The sequence below is a fragment of the Hippoglossus hippoglossus genome, chromosome 19 (assembly GCF_009819705.1).
Source record: "Hippoglossus hippoglossus isolate fHipHip1 chromosome 19, fHipHip1.pri, whole genome shotgun sequence".
NCBI lineage: Eukaryota > Metazoa > Chordata > Actinopteri > Pleuronectiformes > Pleuronectidae > Hippoglossus > Hippoglossus hippoglossus.
This window is the reverse complement of record NC_047169.1, coordinates 20,847,764-20,866,843: the sequence shown is the minus strand read 5'-3', so window position 1 is coordinate 20,866,843 and position 19,080 is coordinate 20,847,764. Positions and strand designations below refer to the sequence as shown.

Sequence of the window (19,080 nt, the reverse complement as noted above, 5' to 3'; positions counted from 1 at the left end):
TACCTGCTCATCACTACTAACACTAACACATACATAAAATAAACTTTACTTACCACAGAAACGGGAGCGCAGACGTCTTTAAGTTCTCCGTCCGGGGAACAAGCCGAACATCAAACCGTATTATTCATCCGATATGTGAGTGAAACCTCTCCACAGACTCAGGTCCTGTTCGGTGACGGGGGTTAGCCTGTTAGCCTGTTAGCTCAGGTGAAGCCGAGCAGGCAACAGGCTAGGAGCTGGAGTCGCGAGCTAACGGTGACGTCACCTGTCCATCAAGTGATAATTATTCATAATATCAAACCTCTATATAATTTAAACGAGTGAGTTAGAAAAAAATTCACCCCCCTCAGAGTTGTCATGAAGGAAGAACTAAGTGATTGAGACTAAAACCGTTTTTTGAACCATGCTGTAAACAGGTTTAATTCTGCTCTAAAGTCGGGCTTTTTAACATGGGAGTCAATGGGAATTGACTCCTTCTTGGAGCCAGCCTCAAGTGGCCACCCAGTGAACTGCAGCTTTTTGCACTTCCGTATTGGCCTCATCGCTCAGCCCGGGATGTTGCCCCTTGGTTCTACACCACAAACAATAAGTAGCTTGAAGTGAAGCCATTTAGAAACGCTGGCTCAGTTGTCCCTTCGGATCACTGAGCCTGAGGTGGACATGTGAGTTGTATTTACGCCCTGGTCTGAGCCAATCACGCGCTGATGTGAGTCACGGGGGGCTGGATTGTCTTTATTTGCTCCCAGTCTCGGCCCCTTCGTCCTCCTCCTCCTCGCTCCTGCTGCTGACCATGGCCGGATCCGTCACCAGCGACAGCTCCGCGGAGCGTGTGGGATACATCACCCGCATCCAGAGCTTCAGCGCCTGCCACCGCCTCCACAGGTAACCTGACCTCGGCTCCTCGCTCCGGCTCAGGCTGAGGGATGAGCAGCCTCTCCTGGACGGAATCGCTGACTGTGCTCTGAGCCGAATGGAAGTAGCAGCAGCCATCTTTCAGCGGGGCTTTGCAATTGAATATATGCTTTAGTAGTTTTTATATGCGAGGGGAAAATAAATTAAATATGTCGAATATTCAACAGGATTCCGCGAGAGCCACGATCTTCTGGAGATTTAACCGGATCCACAGAGAAGTGTCGTGTTACTACTGGATCCGTTAGGTCAATAAACCGCGTGAATGTATTCAAAGACACGTGTTTACGTAAATATTCTTATTCAAAGACACCGCTGGCTTCCTCTGTTGCTGTGATACGTCAACGCGTCCGCCATATTGGACAGGACAGTGTAAACACACACAAGTAAACAGTGGAGCAGCGGGTTGTCTGGATGAACTGATGTTCTATTACTATTAGTCATGTTCTGATACTGGAAGAAGTCAGACAAACCTTGTTTTAATTTTAATTTAGTTAAATCAAGGTTTAACTAGATTAACCTGGATTTTAATTTAGTCAGGTTTAACTAGATTAACCTGGATTTCCATCTCAAATCCAGGTTTAACTAAATTAAACCCATATTTGAATTAGTGTTTAACTGAATCAAACCTGGGTTTTGGCAAATGTTTCTTCCTTAATACTTGTGGATACATCCCCTATTATTAGTTGAAATGAGCAGAAAGTTTGTTTTGAGTAAACGATTTAGTTCTTCGGGTCAGAACAATAGAGTGTATTTATCTTAATATACAGTCTATGGTCAGAATACAGTTAATCTACTGTAATTTACTGTCATTATGAAAACAAAACCCCTGCAAAGTCACATGACACAGTGTGAGTCAGTAGCACAGTATTAGTCTGTTGTGTTGTTTTGTGTGGATATGCGCTTATTGTCATCCCATAGTGTTAAAGCCCTTTACTCCTGTAACCAGTCAAAATGAACCTACATTTACCACTAACAAATTTGTTATCGTATTATTCACTTATTTCAGTATTATTACACTTCATACTATTTGTTATTCTTATTTAATCACAATGATTTATTTTTGATTTAGCTAAAACTACACATAATTTTATTATTTGGCTATTAACAATAATAATGCTTGACTGCTGTACTATGTTACTAACCCTAACCCTACTCAATCTTACTTTATAGTATACTACTTTTATGTTTCATATTTTTTCTACTGTTCTATGTTTTTTTTTTACCATGTTTTACCATATTGTTTAAATATAACTATGATTTACTGCTGTTACACCTGAATTTCCCACTGGGGCTCACTCGTCACATATCTTATTTAATAATAGTCTTTGTCTGTAATTGTCTGTCTTGGAGTATGTCTGTATCATTTCAGTCTTCTCTTCAGCCTCTAGCTGTGATTATAACCCAACTATTAATTTTGAGTAACTGGAGACAGAGCTTTTTCTGTTCGTGATGTTTATTAAAGTAAAGAATATTAAAAGAATAAGTAATCGACCAGAAAAATCCCAGAAAAGTCCCCATGATAAACCAAAACACAAATAAAGACAGTTTCTTACACAGACATGTCCTCTTTCCTGTTTCAGCATCCACCTGAGTGATGAAGAGAATAAAAAAGTCTATGGAAAGTGCAACAACCCTCATGGTCATGGACACAACTACAAAGGTTTTTCAGGCCCTTTGATTCATTCACCCCGTTTATTATGTCATACATTATAGTGTGAAATACTGTACGCCTACTATTTCTATGTCTCCCAGTCACTCAGTGCTCTCATTTCTGTCCACAGTGGAGGTTACGGTGCGGGGAAAGGTGAGTGTCTCATCAGGTTCTCTGGGTCATATCTGTTTACGTCATAGGGAAGAGGAGTCAGTGTTTTCAGCTAATTATTGTCCCCCCCCCCACTGAATCTCAGTTTTACTGACATGAAATATAATTTACACACAGTTTTTGATTTTCTTAGTTGCTAATATTTTAACTTAAGCCACTTTTCCACTGTTGAAAAAAAAAAAACTAACACCGCTAACGTCTGGCTTTTGTCTGCAAAGGCCAAACAACTCTGCAGTAGACAAAGTTTTTTTTAGCGGTTTTAAAAAGAAAACCTGCGTATACCTTCTAAATTTGGTGTGAATGCAGTCTTAGATTAAAAAAAAAATCAGTATTGAGTAGAATTCACAGTTTTATTTCCAGAGCATATTTGGGCCATAAGTATAGTAAACATTTATACACACACACAGATGATTAACCTTCGTCTCATGTCCGTCCACAGATTGATCGTGTCACCGGCATGGTCATGAACCTGACTGACTTAAAGAGATGCATTGAGGTAAGATCTTCTCAACAACGCTGTGTTATTTCACTTTCAGCCCTGTGGTGGGACACCGTCCTACTGCAGTCGATCATCTGAGTGAGAAGCTTGACTCGTTCTTCAGGCACGTCTATTCAGGAGCATAAACCCATTTTCCTTAAAACAAGGGACTGCAATGTGTCTTCACCATGTGCTGATCTCGTGGCGTCCCTATCGCGCTCATTCCACAAACCACAGGCGCGGCAGCAGGGTCACTTCAGCTGAATGTAAGGAGATGACTTATTGGTACACATGCTGTCTGCTGCTGTCTTTTGGGTTTGGAAAAGTCTGGTATACGGAGGGTCATATGCTCCCCAATTAAAACCCAAAAGAGGCAGAAGTTTTGCAGTTTGGTTCGTCAGGCTTTGATGGAATTTTTAGCTAAATGTTAAACATCAGGGTTTTTTACAGAGGAGGTCCACTCTCTCAGACAAAGCTAAAGTGCCTCCTCAACTCGCCTCAGTTTACTTGCTTACTTTCACTGATTCCATCCAGACTGCACTAAACACACAAACCAGGTCTGTCCTGAGGCGTTTATTAGCTTCTGACAAATCCTCAAACCTGCTGTGACTCTGAACCCGTTCAGACCAAGTGGACATGACCAACTGAATGCACCCAAATGTGTCCTCAATGCGTCCTGAGATCCCATCACCCACACCACATTCAGAGGTGGTCTCAGATGCTTGTGGCCACATTCTTTCTGCTGTGTGAACTGGGGATGTGACTAAAGATCGATACGGCAATATATCGTCGTCCTGACTCAAGAGAGGCTACCAATATGTTTGCAAAATATTGATATTTAGTGATTGATTTTTGACAGTTTGAGTTACTTTACATTAGAGTGATGACACATGTGCACATTGACAAGTTTCAGTGTGTTTGTTAGACTAAAGAGCCGATAAGATAAGACATTGTGCACTTTTTTGTTCATTGTTACATCTCAGTTTGTGTCAAACTTTGGTAAACTGACACCAAACTGCAGTGAATAAATACACAAATCCAGAATTTTGTATTCTTCTTCAGTTAGACAGATATCCTGATGTTTTATTATACAATTGTCTTGCAGTAAGATTAGAGACGTGATGCAAATCCTATTTAGATTTGTCAACGTATTGTATAAATAACATCATTATGAAATGGCCTTGTTATAAAATAAAAAAGGTGGCACAACAATTATTCTCACTTGGTATTAAAGTAATCTGCACCATGGCTGAACACAAATATGATTAGAAGCAGTTTTTTAGTTCTCACTCTGTCCAGGCTGCTGTAATACAACACCTAGTTCTTTTTCCTGCACTTCTTTCAGTGTTTGTGTAGTTTGTTTGTGTCTGCATTTCATGGTTTATCACAAGCGTCACTGAAACGTTTAACGGAGATGCTGGCTGATCGATCTTGTCCCGCAGGACGTCATCATGACTCCCCTGGACCATAAAAACCTGGACAAGGACGTTCCTTACTTTGCCAGCGTTGTCAGGTGAATACACTCCTTTAACAGCAGCTTCCTACAGGTTACATGTGTGCACTCGTTTTTTTTCTGGTGACTTATCTGTTTTTGTAATCTGTCCATCAGCACCACTGAGAACCTGGCTGTTTACATTTGGGACAACATGGTGAAGGCTCTGCTGCCCAACCTGCTCTACGAGATCAAGATCCACGAGACAGATAAGAACATTGTCGTGTATCGAGGAGAATAGACGTCTGAGTGGAGACGTAATGTGACGATTGCGTACAAGTGCCATTGATGACTGCTTGTTGAACAGATTCCGGTTTGTAAGGCTGATTCAGGTTTATTCTGATGAGTGGTGGATTGTAGAGATAATCTTGCACTTTACACACACTGTAGCAAATCCAAGTGTTGAGTGTTTTTGTTGAATTTGTATTCTTGTTAAGTGGATTCTCAACCTTTCCGGCTCATGACCCCGTACAATACAGCAGTGTCCCCGAAACACAAAGTGCATTTGTCTACTGGTTGTGACCAAAGATCATTTAATTGCTTGCTTATTTTATCCGAACCCTTTTAAAAAGCCCAAAGAAGCTAAAGTAAATTTCCTCTCTGCCTCCCTATCCTGTCAATCATTGTAAACAACTCATATTAATATAGTGAGCCACATTATGGAGACCCCTGATTCAGTCCTTTACTTCACTGAATGTCAAACTAACTAATAATTTATTCGTACTGTATCTGAGCAGGTTATTTAAAAAAATGTCATGCATCGGATTTTTAATAAATGCATTTCCAATATGAACAACTACACTTTTTTAACAGTAATTTTATAAGTGGAGTTTTTAAGCTGTTCATAAATGAACAGGCACCCCTCTACAAAATGTCATGGAAATCAGTTCAGTAGTTTTTGCCTAATTCTGCTGACTAACCATAGTGAAGTCACACTGACATTTAGCCACACACTGACATCTAGTGGTACAAAACTGTACATGACTCAGGTTATTGCATTGAGCCCGGCTGTGAAGCCGTGATGACCAGTGCTGAAATGGTTTCTTATAATAAAAATAAAATAAAGATCATTTATTTGTTTAGTTTTTTTCATTGCGAGTGAATTAATTACATGTTCTACAATTCAAATCAGTTGATGATTTTGTTTATGAGTGAGGTCATTAAAGGGCTCTTCAGTGATTTCTTTTCTAAAGTGCTAAATCTAAGAAAACTCTGTTCTTAAAAAAGCTATTATAAATGCCTTTATTGCACAAACGTGTTACTCCCTGCTGAAGTTTAAATACAGAAACACTTCAGTCTTTTAAATGAGGTTTAATACAAGCATGACATAATGCATTTTTAATAAAATGTTCTTATTTCAATTAGTTGATCATTCTGATTCTATTCGTGCTTTGAATCTAGGAAGTGCCCATACCCAAACAGTTTTTCAGTGTAAGAGTGAGTCTGGTGTTACTTTTATAGGTAGTGTTATATTAGGGTTTAAATTATTATATGTTATATATATATATAAATTATATATAGTATTTGTTTGTGGATATTTTTCAGGCTGTAAAAAAGATTACATTTGGATTTTTCTGTGATCAAAAGCTCCAGAACAGCTGCTAAATGGACCTGATTGTTTGTATTGCAGGTGTTTAGCCACAAGAGGGCGACCTATTACTTCTAGATAAACACTGCATTTGCCGTTGGGATCCAGGCAGTGAGACAAAATAATGTGTCTACAAACGTCCAAGTTAATAAGGTCAGATACGTATTGACTCGTATGACGGAACATATAGTGATATACACTAAATCAATAAATCTCTTCCTAAGATGTGTTTGTCATTTTCCATTTGTCCCAGCTGTTTCCACACATCCATATTCCACCCTGCAGACACGTCCACATAATTAATGGAGACAAGTCTCACTGCTATGGGAAGCTGCAGCAGAGCAGTCTGTAGCGGCCGGCACATACTCTGTCTTCCAGACATAGGATAACATGTGCAATCTGATTCATTACCTGAGGTTCACTTACAGTGGAGGTGCAGCCCTAGTGCTGTCTCCGTGGGGTTTGGAAAACTCTAGTGACAAATCACTACGTAAACACAACTTATTGTGGAGCGTGTGATGCATTGCAAACGGTGTTATTACTGATTCGTGGGCACAAGCCACTTCTCGGCCTTACAATAATAGGAAATTCTCACATTTTCAGTCGTGCATATTTTGACTCCACTAAATTATATAGATGGTTCAGGCCTATAAAGCAATAGTTTGATGTTTTGAAACACAGCGATACCATGACCTTCTCTTTTTTTGACATAACAATCAAGATATGTACAATACATTTAAGGGCGGCTGGGCTAAGGGGTAGAGCGGTTGTCCTCTAACCAGAAGCTCGGCGGTTAGATCCCTGTCTTCACTTATTCCACATGCATCGGGCAAGATGCGGAACCCCCCCAAAAATTGCCCCATCTCATAGAGAAAAGTGCTGCACATGTCTGCACTGTATGAATGTGTGAGTGAATGGCTAAAGCTGATCTGTGAAGCACTGAGTGGTCATCAAGATTAGAACAGTGCTGTATAAATACAGAGCAATGCAGACCATTTAAAAGTATGGTTGGTAATTTGTTTCTGAAACACTTCAGACACAATTTTAGTCACTTCCTATGTGTTCAAAATCCTCTTCAGGCCCAGAGAGACCTCACTTAATAAAGTCGTCAGAAAAATAATCAGGGTCCTTCATCGGGGACCTTGATGAACAAGATGAAACCTGTTGCTCGGTCTATAAAGCTTTATACCTCAAGTGTTGCTGGTGTTGTGACCTGTGTAGCTTCATATTTAACACCCAGTGCTCCTGAGTCTGTCTCCTAAATATCAGCCTTTTCCATTTCCACGCACCAGAAACCATCATCCTTGACATATTAATGCTTGATATGCGATCCCTGTATACCTTTGTGAATTCAGACAGCAACATGTGTGAACTGTCACTGTGTGGATGCACATACAGGGTGGGGTGGTGGGCTCTTTTTTTTTTTTGTTGTTTTTGTGCCAAAGTTATAATCTTTATGTCAAGATTCTGCTGCCAACTCACACCTTTAATTAATCAAATTCCATAAACATGTGTCATGTGCAGGCAGACAACCTGCCTCGGCGAACAAGCCGCAGCAAGACGGAGCAGAGATAACCCCCCCCCCCCCCCCCCCACACTCCTCCTAACTCCTGACTCCAGATCAGAATCAGCCTTCTCCTCGTCATTATCTCCTCGCGGGATTCCAGTAAAGGTTAGCTGGTCCCAGATCTGCAGCCAAGTCCAGCCATGCACACAGACTTCTTACAGCGGAGGGTAGATACACAACAAATCAACCTCTATAATTACCATCTGATAGAAGGCAGCGGGATTACTGCAATTAACAGGTAAAAGCCGGTGATTATCCAGCTGCTTCGTGGAAAAGTATTTTTCACTGCACCTTCTGATCCCGAATTAAGTTCGCTTTTTTTGTTCTGACAGGAGCAGCTCTGTGCTTTCGCATTTTCTGTGTATTTAGCCCATAGCAGGGAGTACGAGTCAGATTACATCCCCTAATTGTCTTGGCAGATGGAACCATAGATAAAACTGTATCTCAAACATGACGGGTACACCCTCACTGTATGTTTGCATGAGCTGAGATTTATGGCTTTACATATTTTGTTGGTTACGGTGATGGATTCCCAGGAGATTTGCTTTGGGGCTGATGGACCACCACCTGACCGCTTCCTCCTCACAACAGCAGGTGGCTTTCGCTGGAACATGGCTCCTCTCTACGGGAACGTGAAGGGTGCAGCCCAGTAGCTCCTCTCAAATCTGAAAATATCTCACTGAAACCGGTGCTCTGAAAGAGTTCGGAAAGAGCAGCTGGATTGAAATCAATCTTTCGTTCTTGGTTTGTAAAAAAAAAAAATGAAAAAGGGAAACTGACTTTCTAGTACACCTGTTTTTTCTCAGGACTGACACAACATGATATTTTAATAGAAGGTGAGAGTATGTAGTCAAAGATGACAGAGCACATCTGGAATGAAACTTCCTATATTAACAGATGTTCTGAGACCAGCAGGACCTTCTTCCTCTGAACAAAGTGATCGCAAACAATTTAAAGCTGCAAGAACTTCCAGTCTGGACAGTGAATTTTCTGTGTTTGCAGCTTCCAAAAGACACAGATTCAAAATATGAAGTCATGTTTCAATACAAGTCCAATAATTAATTTCCATTTAAGCCTTTTCTCCACCCACCAGCTCCGGGCTCATTCACAGCCTCAGGGCCGATCCTGGCCAGACTGGGGCCCTTAGGAGAGTAATTCTCCTAATGTATTCAACTCAGTCCTCTTCTGTGCCGGGGGTTAGGGATTTCCACCTCACTGGTGATTCCCTCGCTGTTTTCTCCGCTGCGTGAAGGTGGGTTAATAATCCCTCGTTGAACGTCCACATGGATGAATGCAATTTAACTTATCAACCTTTATTAGTAAGAACAAAGTATAAGAAAGTACAGTGTAGGTAAAGTTGTATTGGTAAAATATATTGATTTTAAATTGATAAATAAATCCAAAACTAGACTGGCAATTCTCAATTGAGTGCCTAACTCCGGAAAAGCCCAGGGGTCCCCTTTAAATTAAATCAAGCTGCACCACATAGAAGACACTCACAGATATCACTTCCTGAAGAATGTCTGTTTGTTTGTCTTTTCATCAAGATCCATGAGTTATTTCCTGGAAGTAAGTGAAAAAAGCCGTGCAATGGTAAAGAAAGAGATACCTGGGTCTGGACCTTTCTCCAGATCCGTGCTACATTTAATGGATTCTTTCTTGGCCCATGTCCCATTCTTCCAACAAGTCTCGAGGAAATCTGTTGTGTAGTTTTTTTGTAAACTTGCAAAAATTGAAAGGGGGAAATGAAATAAATCCATCTGATTCACAGGTATTCAGTTAATGAAAACACTTTCACAACAAATGACGTGCAGACAAATGCCTTTGATGAATTGTAAATGCTGCTGCTAGAAATTCATTTAATCTCCATTTCAGACAGAGACTGAGATTCTCCACATCCTGAGAGTCGCAGCTGAGCATGAGGTTCTTGGTTTTTATCCCTTTTACTTTCATAGTGACGTCTGCTGGTCATCACCAGCCAGTTGCTAACTTTGTCTGCCTGCTGTTTTTTAGATATTCACCAAACCTGACAAGGATTATTACCAGGGTATCAAAACACATTTTTCTGCATATCTCCACCGACAGTAGAGAGAAAATCTAAAGATTATTGATTAGAAATCTATAGACACGACCAAAAACCTATATACATAAAAAAAAATGATGATCATATGATATAATATAATTTATACATTTTTTGCTCACTAAGACTCCACACTGTATCCTCAGGTACAGTAAGAGTAATTTGACTTTGACATGCAGTAAATGTTTCATGAGCACCAGGTCAAATTCTTCAGCTCTGCACACATTCTGCTCCACTTGGCCAGAGACCGGCTGTCATCTTACCTCCTCATGAGCCTGTAAAAAGTTTCCACTGCCTGATTAAAAAACGTCAACCACCCGTTCCCTTCACACCACCGAAGATGAAACCAGATCAATTATCCTCCTCTGTCATCGTCCCCGCTGTTGCAAAGTCAACATACCATTATTTGCATGATTTCCTCCTGCCTGCAGCCAGCTGGTGAGGAGGTGAGTGACTGACTCTTTGACACGTGCACTGTCAGCAGTTGAGAATTAGGAGCAGCTCATTATTTGAGGAATCTTATGTGAGAGCTGCTAATTCCACAGGAATAATTACATTTTTACCGTCTCAGCAGGATTTGACTGGTTGTGCAACTTGGTCCCTTTGGTTGTTACGTTGGGGTTTTAAGAGCAATAAAACAAGATCAATAATTATGGCAGTATAATGTTAATTAACAGCAGTATAACAAAGGTTCAATGTATATCAATATATTGATATATATATGCATTGTGTAAAAACCATGGTAAAAACACACAATTGATCTACCTCAGATTCATAAAATGTTATGCTGTTTATCAAGTGTTTGTCATTTATGGAAAAAGAGAGTTTAAAAACAGGGGAAAGATCTGTTCAAACATACAACCGCAGTGGTGTATACAAGTACTTATAAAATAAAAATCATTCAAAGCTCCTTGCAGGACACTTTCTATTTTTGTGCAAAATGTGCAAAATCTTCCATGACTGGATTTTCTGATGTTTTTTATGAATCATGATTCAGATATTTTGGTTGCAAATGAGGGTTTTATTTCTCTGCAGGAATGTGTGTGTGTGTGTGTGTGTTAGTGGGGGTTTCATGCTGATCTGCTTAAGACTGTCTCCTTGTGTTGTACTGTCAGAGGGCGGTGTGGCTTTAGGCAGGAGGGAGGAGAATGTTTGTGTGTGTGTGTGTGTGTGTGGGATGGGGGGTCTGTTCAAGCTCGTTCGTGTTTTCTTTTTGCTCATCACCTCCCCTCTCTGCCTCCCTCCTGCTCGTCTCAGGGTCAGGTAGCAGGCGTAACACACTTTCACACACACGCACACACTTACACACCCCTTCTCTCACACACACTTACGTGCACACACTCCCACAGCCTCAAGACAGCACCCACACATGCACATGCTTCACTTCCTCCCCAGAGCCCGCTTGGGTGAAGACAGCATGGGCGGCTGTGAGCTGTAAGGATGGAGAAGAGAGTGTGTGTGATCCAGACAGACTTCCACCAGTACAGACCCACCATCGCTCTGCACAGCAGATCCCTGGCACATGTAAGAACCCTGCCTCTCCTCCTCTCACCCTTTGTGTTATCTTCCTGTGTTTCTGTCCCTCACTCACTGCCCTTCTCTCCTTCCCATCTTCAGCTCTTCATCTGCTCTTTCTGTCTAATTCCCTCTCCTTCTCTCTCTCTGAGCCTGCTCTCTCTCTCTGTCACTGTGCTCTGCTGCATGCTGCAGGATTGCAACAGGAGCTGGGGCCCCTCCTCACTGCGAGCCCACACCTCTGTGAGAGAGCTCTTCATTCAACAGGGGGCGTCAGAGTGTACGGGTTGTTTGTATGTGGTTACTGTATGTTTGAAGAAGTTGTACGTTTTCAAATTTCCATTTCAGTTTTCCGTGTTTGTGGTTAAACACTACTCTAATTATTTTAACAGTTTTGAATACTTATTATTGCCATATGCACACTCACGCACAATGACAAATTGCCGAAGAATCAAAGCAGACAAGCAACCGATCAGAAGTAGCCGCTGGCGAACAGATTTGTAGTCCGGTTGAAAAGAGAAACTACATCTATGTCAGATATAAAAGGTGTGGACACCATTTTATAATGATGTCATCATGATGTCATTCATACCATATGATAACGAATGATTGGTCAATCTAAATATGTTGTAGATCGTGTCGCCAATGTTATTGGCCAATGTTATTGGCCCACGAATGCACCATGTGGCATTCCTACCAAATATGATTATAAATACATATTTGATCGATACAAACTTTAGGTCGTGTCTACTCTATAGTCGTATATGAAGCAGAGATACTTAGAAAAAGTTTTTGAACTATGCATGACATCATTTTCGGACTTCTTTGTAACTTCTTTCATATGATCAGTAGTCTCTTTTTGATCAATAAGCTTTAGATTGTGTCTCCGTTATTGACCTTCACCTTTGACTGATCAGTCCCAAAAGTTAATTATCTGGAGATACCCTCCCAAGTAATATTCCCACCAAGTTTGGTGAAAATCCGTCCATGGGTTGTTGAATTATTTCGTTCAAACACACACAAACAGCGTGCCCCCAGTGTATGCATAGTGTGACTGCGAATAGAAGCACTGTATGAATGTGAGCACTTGGAGTGGTGGATAGGACTGGAAAAGCACTATAGGAATACAGTTCATTTACCATTTAACTTATGATTAAACTAAACTAAAATACTTAACATGATCAATATTAACTGTTAAACATATGATAGCGTGCATCAGTGTGAGCACGCTGAAAAAAAATCTGTCACAGTGAACAGCCTCACAGAGCTGCTATCATTGCTGTACGACAGGACACATTATCTATGTTGTGTGTGCATAGTGTTACCTAAGACACACTTTGTGTCACTAGGATCCCAGTAATGTCCTCTGCTTCGTCTCATGTGGCTCTAGAACTATGACTGTGATCGTTTTTTGTTGATCTAGAGCAAATCTGTTCAAAGTTAAATATCTCTGCCGAACAAAACTTGAGCTGCTTTCAGACACGCACTGAACTCTGGATAATCTCCAGAAATCCTCTGGAGGAGCTGTATGAGAGAACTCAATTGTCCGTGTTTGTTGCTGCAGACATTCTCCTGAGTTTTCCCTGCCAGCCCCCTAGTAAGAACTCAGGATAATGTCCGAGTGAGCCCATGTGCGAACACAACAGGAGATTATCTGGAAGATTCATCTCGAATGAGTGTTGATGACGTTTCTAAGATGCAATGTACGCAACGCTGAAAAAAAAACAAAACACATAATACAAAAGATGAAAAAGAGGTGTCATACATGTAGAAGACACAGAGTAAGATGTCAACTTGGGAAGACAATGACATTCGAGAGCTTTTGGTGATACAGGCCGTCGCCGGTGTTCATTGTGCTAAACAAAAACATGTGATCTCCTTAGCAGAATATACAGTATGTTATATCCTTGGCTCCTGCATGCTGCTCCACCTCTCACCGGACTGCTCTGGAGATTTATCTCTTGCTGTGAATGCAACTGAGCAGAGAATCTCCTGCTGTGTTCTTTATATGTGGAAGTATCTCTGGATAAAGTCAGGAGTTTATCTGAGTTTAGTATTTAGAGAGGACATGGGTCAAGAAACACATAACATTTTGACAGAGATCCATAAAAAGGAGCAGATCTATAGGTCTGCTTTCTATTCCTATAGGATGGATTTTTTACTTCCTTTCACATTGCGAGATAGGGATTTTTTCACATTTTCACAGATTTGTCAGAGACAAAATCATGGATTGTTGTGTGCAGTTTATTGCAGCTTGACTGAATTTAAGGGGACTATTGGGCCTTGGTAGAATTATGTGCTTTACTGCCATTCTAGTTAAAAAAGTGTTGCAACACTGCTGTTACAGACAGTTTCGAGTTGACAGTATTTAGCATTTTTGTGTTGTTTATTCATCACGTCCCTGGTGCTTAAAGCCCTTTACTCATGACAGAAAATGCTTAAGAATGAAACTCTAAAATGAATCACGAGGAACATAAAATAACAATTAATGAATTAAAAAGGTGTGTCTTTGATTAAACATTATCAAAGTTACTTTTCTGGGGTGAAGGACGACACGATTTCAGGAGAATTTGGACAAACAAAAAAACATTGGCTACCATCAATGGAAATCTGCTCCCATGCCTTTTCTTTTTTTAGGGTCTTTATAATACAGAATCTGAGTCCCCTCCAGAATAAGTTTGGTGTCATCCATCATTGATGAGCAGTCAGAGAAGTAAGGACTCAGGAGGTGTAACCGAAAAGCAGTCACGTGATTTGTTTACCTCTGTTCAGAAAGAAGGACAGAAAAATACTGCCCTCCACCTGTGAAATTATTGACATAATTATACCCTACATTGGATTTTTTGCTCTGACTATAGACTCCACATGTGGCCTCTACTTTCTCAAAGCTGCTCGGCACCCCAAGTATTCCTTTGATGGGAACCAGTTTGAAAATAACCTCCATTATAAGAACTATTATCCCATATTTCATGCAAGTCAAGCCTCCTGTGACAAAACCACTGCATGCCTCTAACCACGACTGTAGATGTGTGCTTGTTATGTGTCTGTGTGTGATGTATGACCACCATTACAGACCATGACGGTTCATTCAGCGCACGAATGCTGGTCTGATCTCGTTCTTGTCTATATTTTGGCACCTGCATACATATGTGTTGCGCGCACACACACACACACACACACACACACACACACACACACACACACACACACACACACACACACACACAGCTTGGTCGGTCAAGGATTTCTCTTTTGATGATGCCACATGTGGGTCATCGTTACACGTGTATGTGTGCTTTGTGGGGTCATTGAGAACTCCTTGGATCTTCAAGTGTGTTCTCATAAGAAACTTTAAAAGGTTCTAATCAAAGAAATCTTAGTGATCTATTTATAATACCATATTCAGGCCTATTCAGTTAAACACAACTACAGTAAATGTTGTCTATAATCAACTATGCCAGGTATTTCAGTCAGCCCCACCAGGACAATAACTGGCATTGAAGAGAACAGAACCCCTCCACTCTGTTTATGATGTCAACAGTTATCCCTCCAGTGTAATTACCTGACAACAATCACGTCATTGATATGATTTATAAGCTGGTGTTCTTGTACCTGACCTGCGGCCAGTCGACCACAAGAGTGTAGTTGAAATGTGAGGTGCTCCAGTGATCAAAGTTTGGCTGTGCCTTCCTCCGTGACCTGGATCCAAGAGTTCAGCCAGAGGCCAGGCTTCAGCCTGCGGCCCAGTCACCTGGGAGCAGTTTGGACTTTCCAGTTTTACAGAACAAACAACGCTCCTCCACACAAATGCAAAACAGTAACTGGACAGAAACAGAACAGTAGGATTCACGAAAAGTATTCAAATCCAGATCTACATAAGTAGGGTTTTTTCATATCTTTATATCAAGACTCTTCATATCAGATTTTGTAATGCTTTGACTCTAAACCCAGCGCTCGCACTCAAATAGCCCCTGCTTGTGGTAATATTTGATCCGCTTGTGCTCAAACTGTGCACTTGCACTCAGATATTTTGTTGCCTGCACAGATATTCACTGCAGCTTCAGCTCTTCTCCTTTATTTATTTATTTTTTTGTGCAACAAGTCTGTCAAATTTCCCCAACCAATAGTTGTATCCAAATCTAGTGTTGACAGATGACATTGTCCCACCCTCAATGTTAGCTTTATTTCTTTGAGAGTCCTGCATGAGTGGTTACTTTAACAGGGTTCATGCACTCCTGTCCTCCACAGGAGGAGCGAGCAAAAGCAGGGGCTATTTGAGTGCAAGCGCAGGGTTTTGAGTGAGAGCATGAAACAGGCAAAAAAAAACAGGCATAGGTAGCATCTCTTTTCTGACCCTGCTAGTTTTGTGTTGTTCACAAATGTTTAGTTGAACGAACGAATCATCTGGATAGAAAAAATATCTCACTTTCAAGCCATCTGTTCGCAGGGATACTCACACATGGAGGCTATTCTTTTCTCCGAGCAAACAGCAAATGTTGCAAAAGATAATTAATGCCATAATTCCTCATGTGGTTACACTTACAAAGCCACATGAACAAAAACACACACCGTCAAGTTCCCTGTTGTTTTAACAGACTTTAAAAAGGCTGGCCAGTATGAGAGGAGCATAAAGAGACTCGATGGTGCTGGGGCAACTGCGATAAGTGGAAAAGATCCTCTGAGTGAGAGATTCAGTGGCGCATGTTCAGCGATTAAGCTACTCCACTGTGAATTTCAGCCAGAATCAGACCTGTCACTTGGGATTAAAACACACTTGCGACATACACAGTCATCGCTCCTTGTCCTCCTGTTTTGGTGGCTGAGTTGTGTTCTTGGAAAATAATCGGAATTGTTGCAGCACCTGTGATCCTACAAGTTATCATGTGTCTCGACGCAATGCAGGGACTATGTAGTCGGAGCTCTGGTCGAGCACTGAACGATGACAGACAAATCTTTAGAACAAAAACTGATTCTAGTAATTGAAGTCACTGCATTGCTTTGACCCCCACCCTGCAGTGACAGTAAAATCTGTGCCACAATCAGACAAACTAACAGCAGCTTTTTACACGAGCTGACCCATACTGACGTGTTAATGTATAATCTACACAAATGGAAAATAATAATTTCTACATATTTGACACAGGTGGACACTTGACACTTGTGTTTCCTCTTCCAAAGCAGCTCTGCCTTTCAAATTGCAGAGTAAAACTACAATCTGCAAACACTTTACCGGTGCAAAGACTTGAAGCTGGGCCGTTTGAACGTTTCGGGTCATTTGAACTTTAACTGTAGATTCTGGGCTTGAGGCTGCAGCCAGTCGCATGTGAACCACCTGCAGGTGTAAATAGGAGTTGAGATCATGAGCAGCTGCGCAAATAAAAGTAAGGAATGGAGATGATGGGATTAATATCCCAGTTACCTCTTCTCAGACTTGGAATGTCAGGAATCAGAGGCTGTTATTTGGGAAATTGCTGCATTGTCTAGAAAAAGAGATTTACATTTTAAACAGTTTTTACGGAGCTAGAATTCAGATGGACAGTTGGAATCGTTTTCTTAGCCGGGATGTGAAATGTGCTGTGCAGGTTTGATCAGCGGTAAATCTCCCAGCTTCAAGTCAAAACACGAAAACTTTGCCTACAAGCCCAAGTCGTATTCTTCATGGAAAGAGGCACTGGGCGGCAACAAAGCGAGCATTTAGTTTTTTACGTTCTGAACAATAGGGCTGGCTTAAGAGGTTGAGCCCTGTGATCACGCTAAAGGTGAACCATTGATGTTTCACATTTATCTTCCTCTTCTTTCCTGGCATCGGCTTGCAGGATGATGTTGAGTGCGACAGTAAATCCTGCACTGACAGGTAAATACATCGTGTGTTTGAACTGACTGCAGGCAAAGGAAGTTCAGGTGTGTCAGCAGGCAGATCCCCATGGACGACTTCTCCTAAATCTTATTTGGATAACATGGCAATTACCGACGTACACTTCAGAAAGATGACACCAAATTCCCCCGTCTAATTTCGTCGCTGACAAACTGTTGTCAGGTTTGTGGGGTGAAGTCTCTGTCAGGCTTCAGAGAGCTGAGCTAATGACAGCTCTCTTCCAGCGGCACAGATACCAGCATGATAGCAGCGTGTGTGTGTGTGTGTGTGTGTGTGTGTGTGTGTGTGTGTGTGTGTTCTGCCGGTCTGTCTATAATAGAGCTTTCCCTTTTTTAACCTCTTCTTCAGATCTCACAGTGGAAAATCAGCTCACATCTGTTTTTCCAGTGACGGAAACTGCACTTTGTTTAGTTTTTTGGGCTTTGGAAGTAAAGCCAAAGATACTTGTGTCATCTTGTTGGGTGTGGAGAGAAAATAAAAGACTCTGATTCTGATGCTCACTCTGGCATCAAAGTGTAAACTCTTGCAGGAGACAACTGGTCTCTGCAAGATGTTTTAGTTGTCTTGTATGGTGCATTTAGGGTTCTTCAAGGTGATTCGCTGTCTAAAATGCATACAATTTGATTAATTACGTTTTTTTAATGTAAAGAATTGAATGCAGATCCTGTAAATACCCTGTTAATACACTGTTATTATCATTATTTCATTAAGCAACAATATTATTCCTAATTGATACTACATTTATTTTTTAAGCCAAACAAAACATTATTTCTTTCTTGCAGAAACCTGAACAAGAGAATCAGTTGTCGTGAACGCAATGTACCTTAAATTATTAAGTCCCAGCCGTGGCTGCTACAGAGCGATGGTACCCAGGTTATTCAAAACGTATTCTTATTGAATGTATCGAGTGTCTTAATTGTTGCTAATAAGCATACCAGGAATAACTGTGGGGCACGGTGGTACAGTGGTTAGCACTGCTGCCTCACAGCAAGAGGGTTCCTGGTTCCAATTCGTAGATGTCAATGTGAGTGGATGGTTGTGTCTGTATGGGGGGACAACCTGTCCAGGGTGTACCTCACCCAGTGCGAGCTAGATATTGGTTCCAGAGTTACACTTCCATTTTGGAACGATGAACAATTTAATTCATGATATTTAGTTTAGATATTAGTCCAAGGTCTCATCTGAAATGTTGATTTCAGTGAAACCACTAAATAAAAGTACAGTACATCTTCAATGAAGTCCAAAACTCCCACTTTGCATGAATGGCAACATGGTCTCAGACTTTTTGACCCCGAGTGCTGAGCCACTGCAGCTAATATCAAGTCCGTAACTGAATAAATCAAAAAAATGAAAGCACAGCTGTTTTGGATATCATGTCATGTTGAGCTGAATTCCACTGTTTTTGGTTCATGTCACAGTGTGTGCAGAACATTATACAGCTGTTTACATCAGTCTCAGCGTTTGACAGGCGTCTGGGAGTCTGGTTCCATTTGGGCTGGGGGACAGGTGAGCTGCTGGTGATAACGGAGAACAGGTCTCAGGCCAGTTCTGCCCTGCAGTAAAGTGCAGCCCACATACCGACGACGTTTTTACATTACTGTCTGCCTCTGATCAACTGAACACGGCTGGCTGAACTCTCGCTTTCACCTTTGGCCTCTGTACCAAGTAGTGATCAGACCAGGGTGGAAGAATGTTTGGAGTTCGGATTGTTTGTTTTAACTGGCGAGGAGAACCAGAGTGGTGGAGGAAGC

The 19,080-nt window shown here is 41.3% G+C and overlaps 2 protein-coding genes across 2 annotated transcripts in view; both read left to right on the top strand.

Moving 5' to 3' along the window:
- The first annotated feature begins 550 nt into the window (after positions 1-550).
- Positions 551-5,139, top strand: pts (6-pyruvoyltetrahydropterin synthase). The gene is made up of 6 exons (XM_034571070.1): positions 551-882; positions 2,493-2,572; positions 2,694-2,716; positions 3,174-3,230; positions 4,655-4,725; positions 4,822-5,139. The coding sequence occupies exons 1-6, from the start codon at positions 791-793 to the stop codon at positions 4,943-4,945; spliced, it is 447 nt and encodes a 148-aa protein (XP_034426961.1). The 5' UTR covers positions 551-790; the 3' UTR covers positions 4,946-5,139.
- A 6,098-nt stretch (positions 5,140-11,237) lies between these two features.
- The window catches only part of LOC117752574 (putative uncharacterized protein MYH16), a 55,148-nt gene continuing 47,305 nt past the window's right edge, over positions 11,238-19,080 (top strand). The window contains 1 exon segment of the mRNA XM_034570029.1: positions 11,238-11,463. Within this exon segment, the coding sequence (XP_034425920.1) occupies positions 11,380-11,463 (84 nt within the window). The 5' untranslated portion in view covers positions 11,238-11,379.

Bases quoted from the DNA above. Each gene is read 5' to 3' on its own strand.
- pts (XM_034571070.1), top strand. From the start codon at position 791: ATGGCCGGATCCGTCACCAGCGACAGCTCCGCGGAGCGTGTGGGATAC. The intron at 2,717-3,173 runs GTGAGTGTCTCA...GTCCGTCCACAG, and splicing joins AGGTTACGGTGCGGGGAAAG to ATTGATCGTGTCACCGGCAT. The intron at 4,726-4,821 runs GTGAATACACTC...TCTGTCCATCAG, and splicing joins TACTTTGCCAGCGTTGTCAG to CACCACTGAGAACCTGGCTG.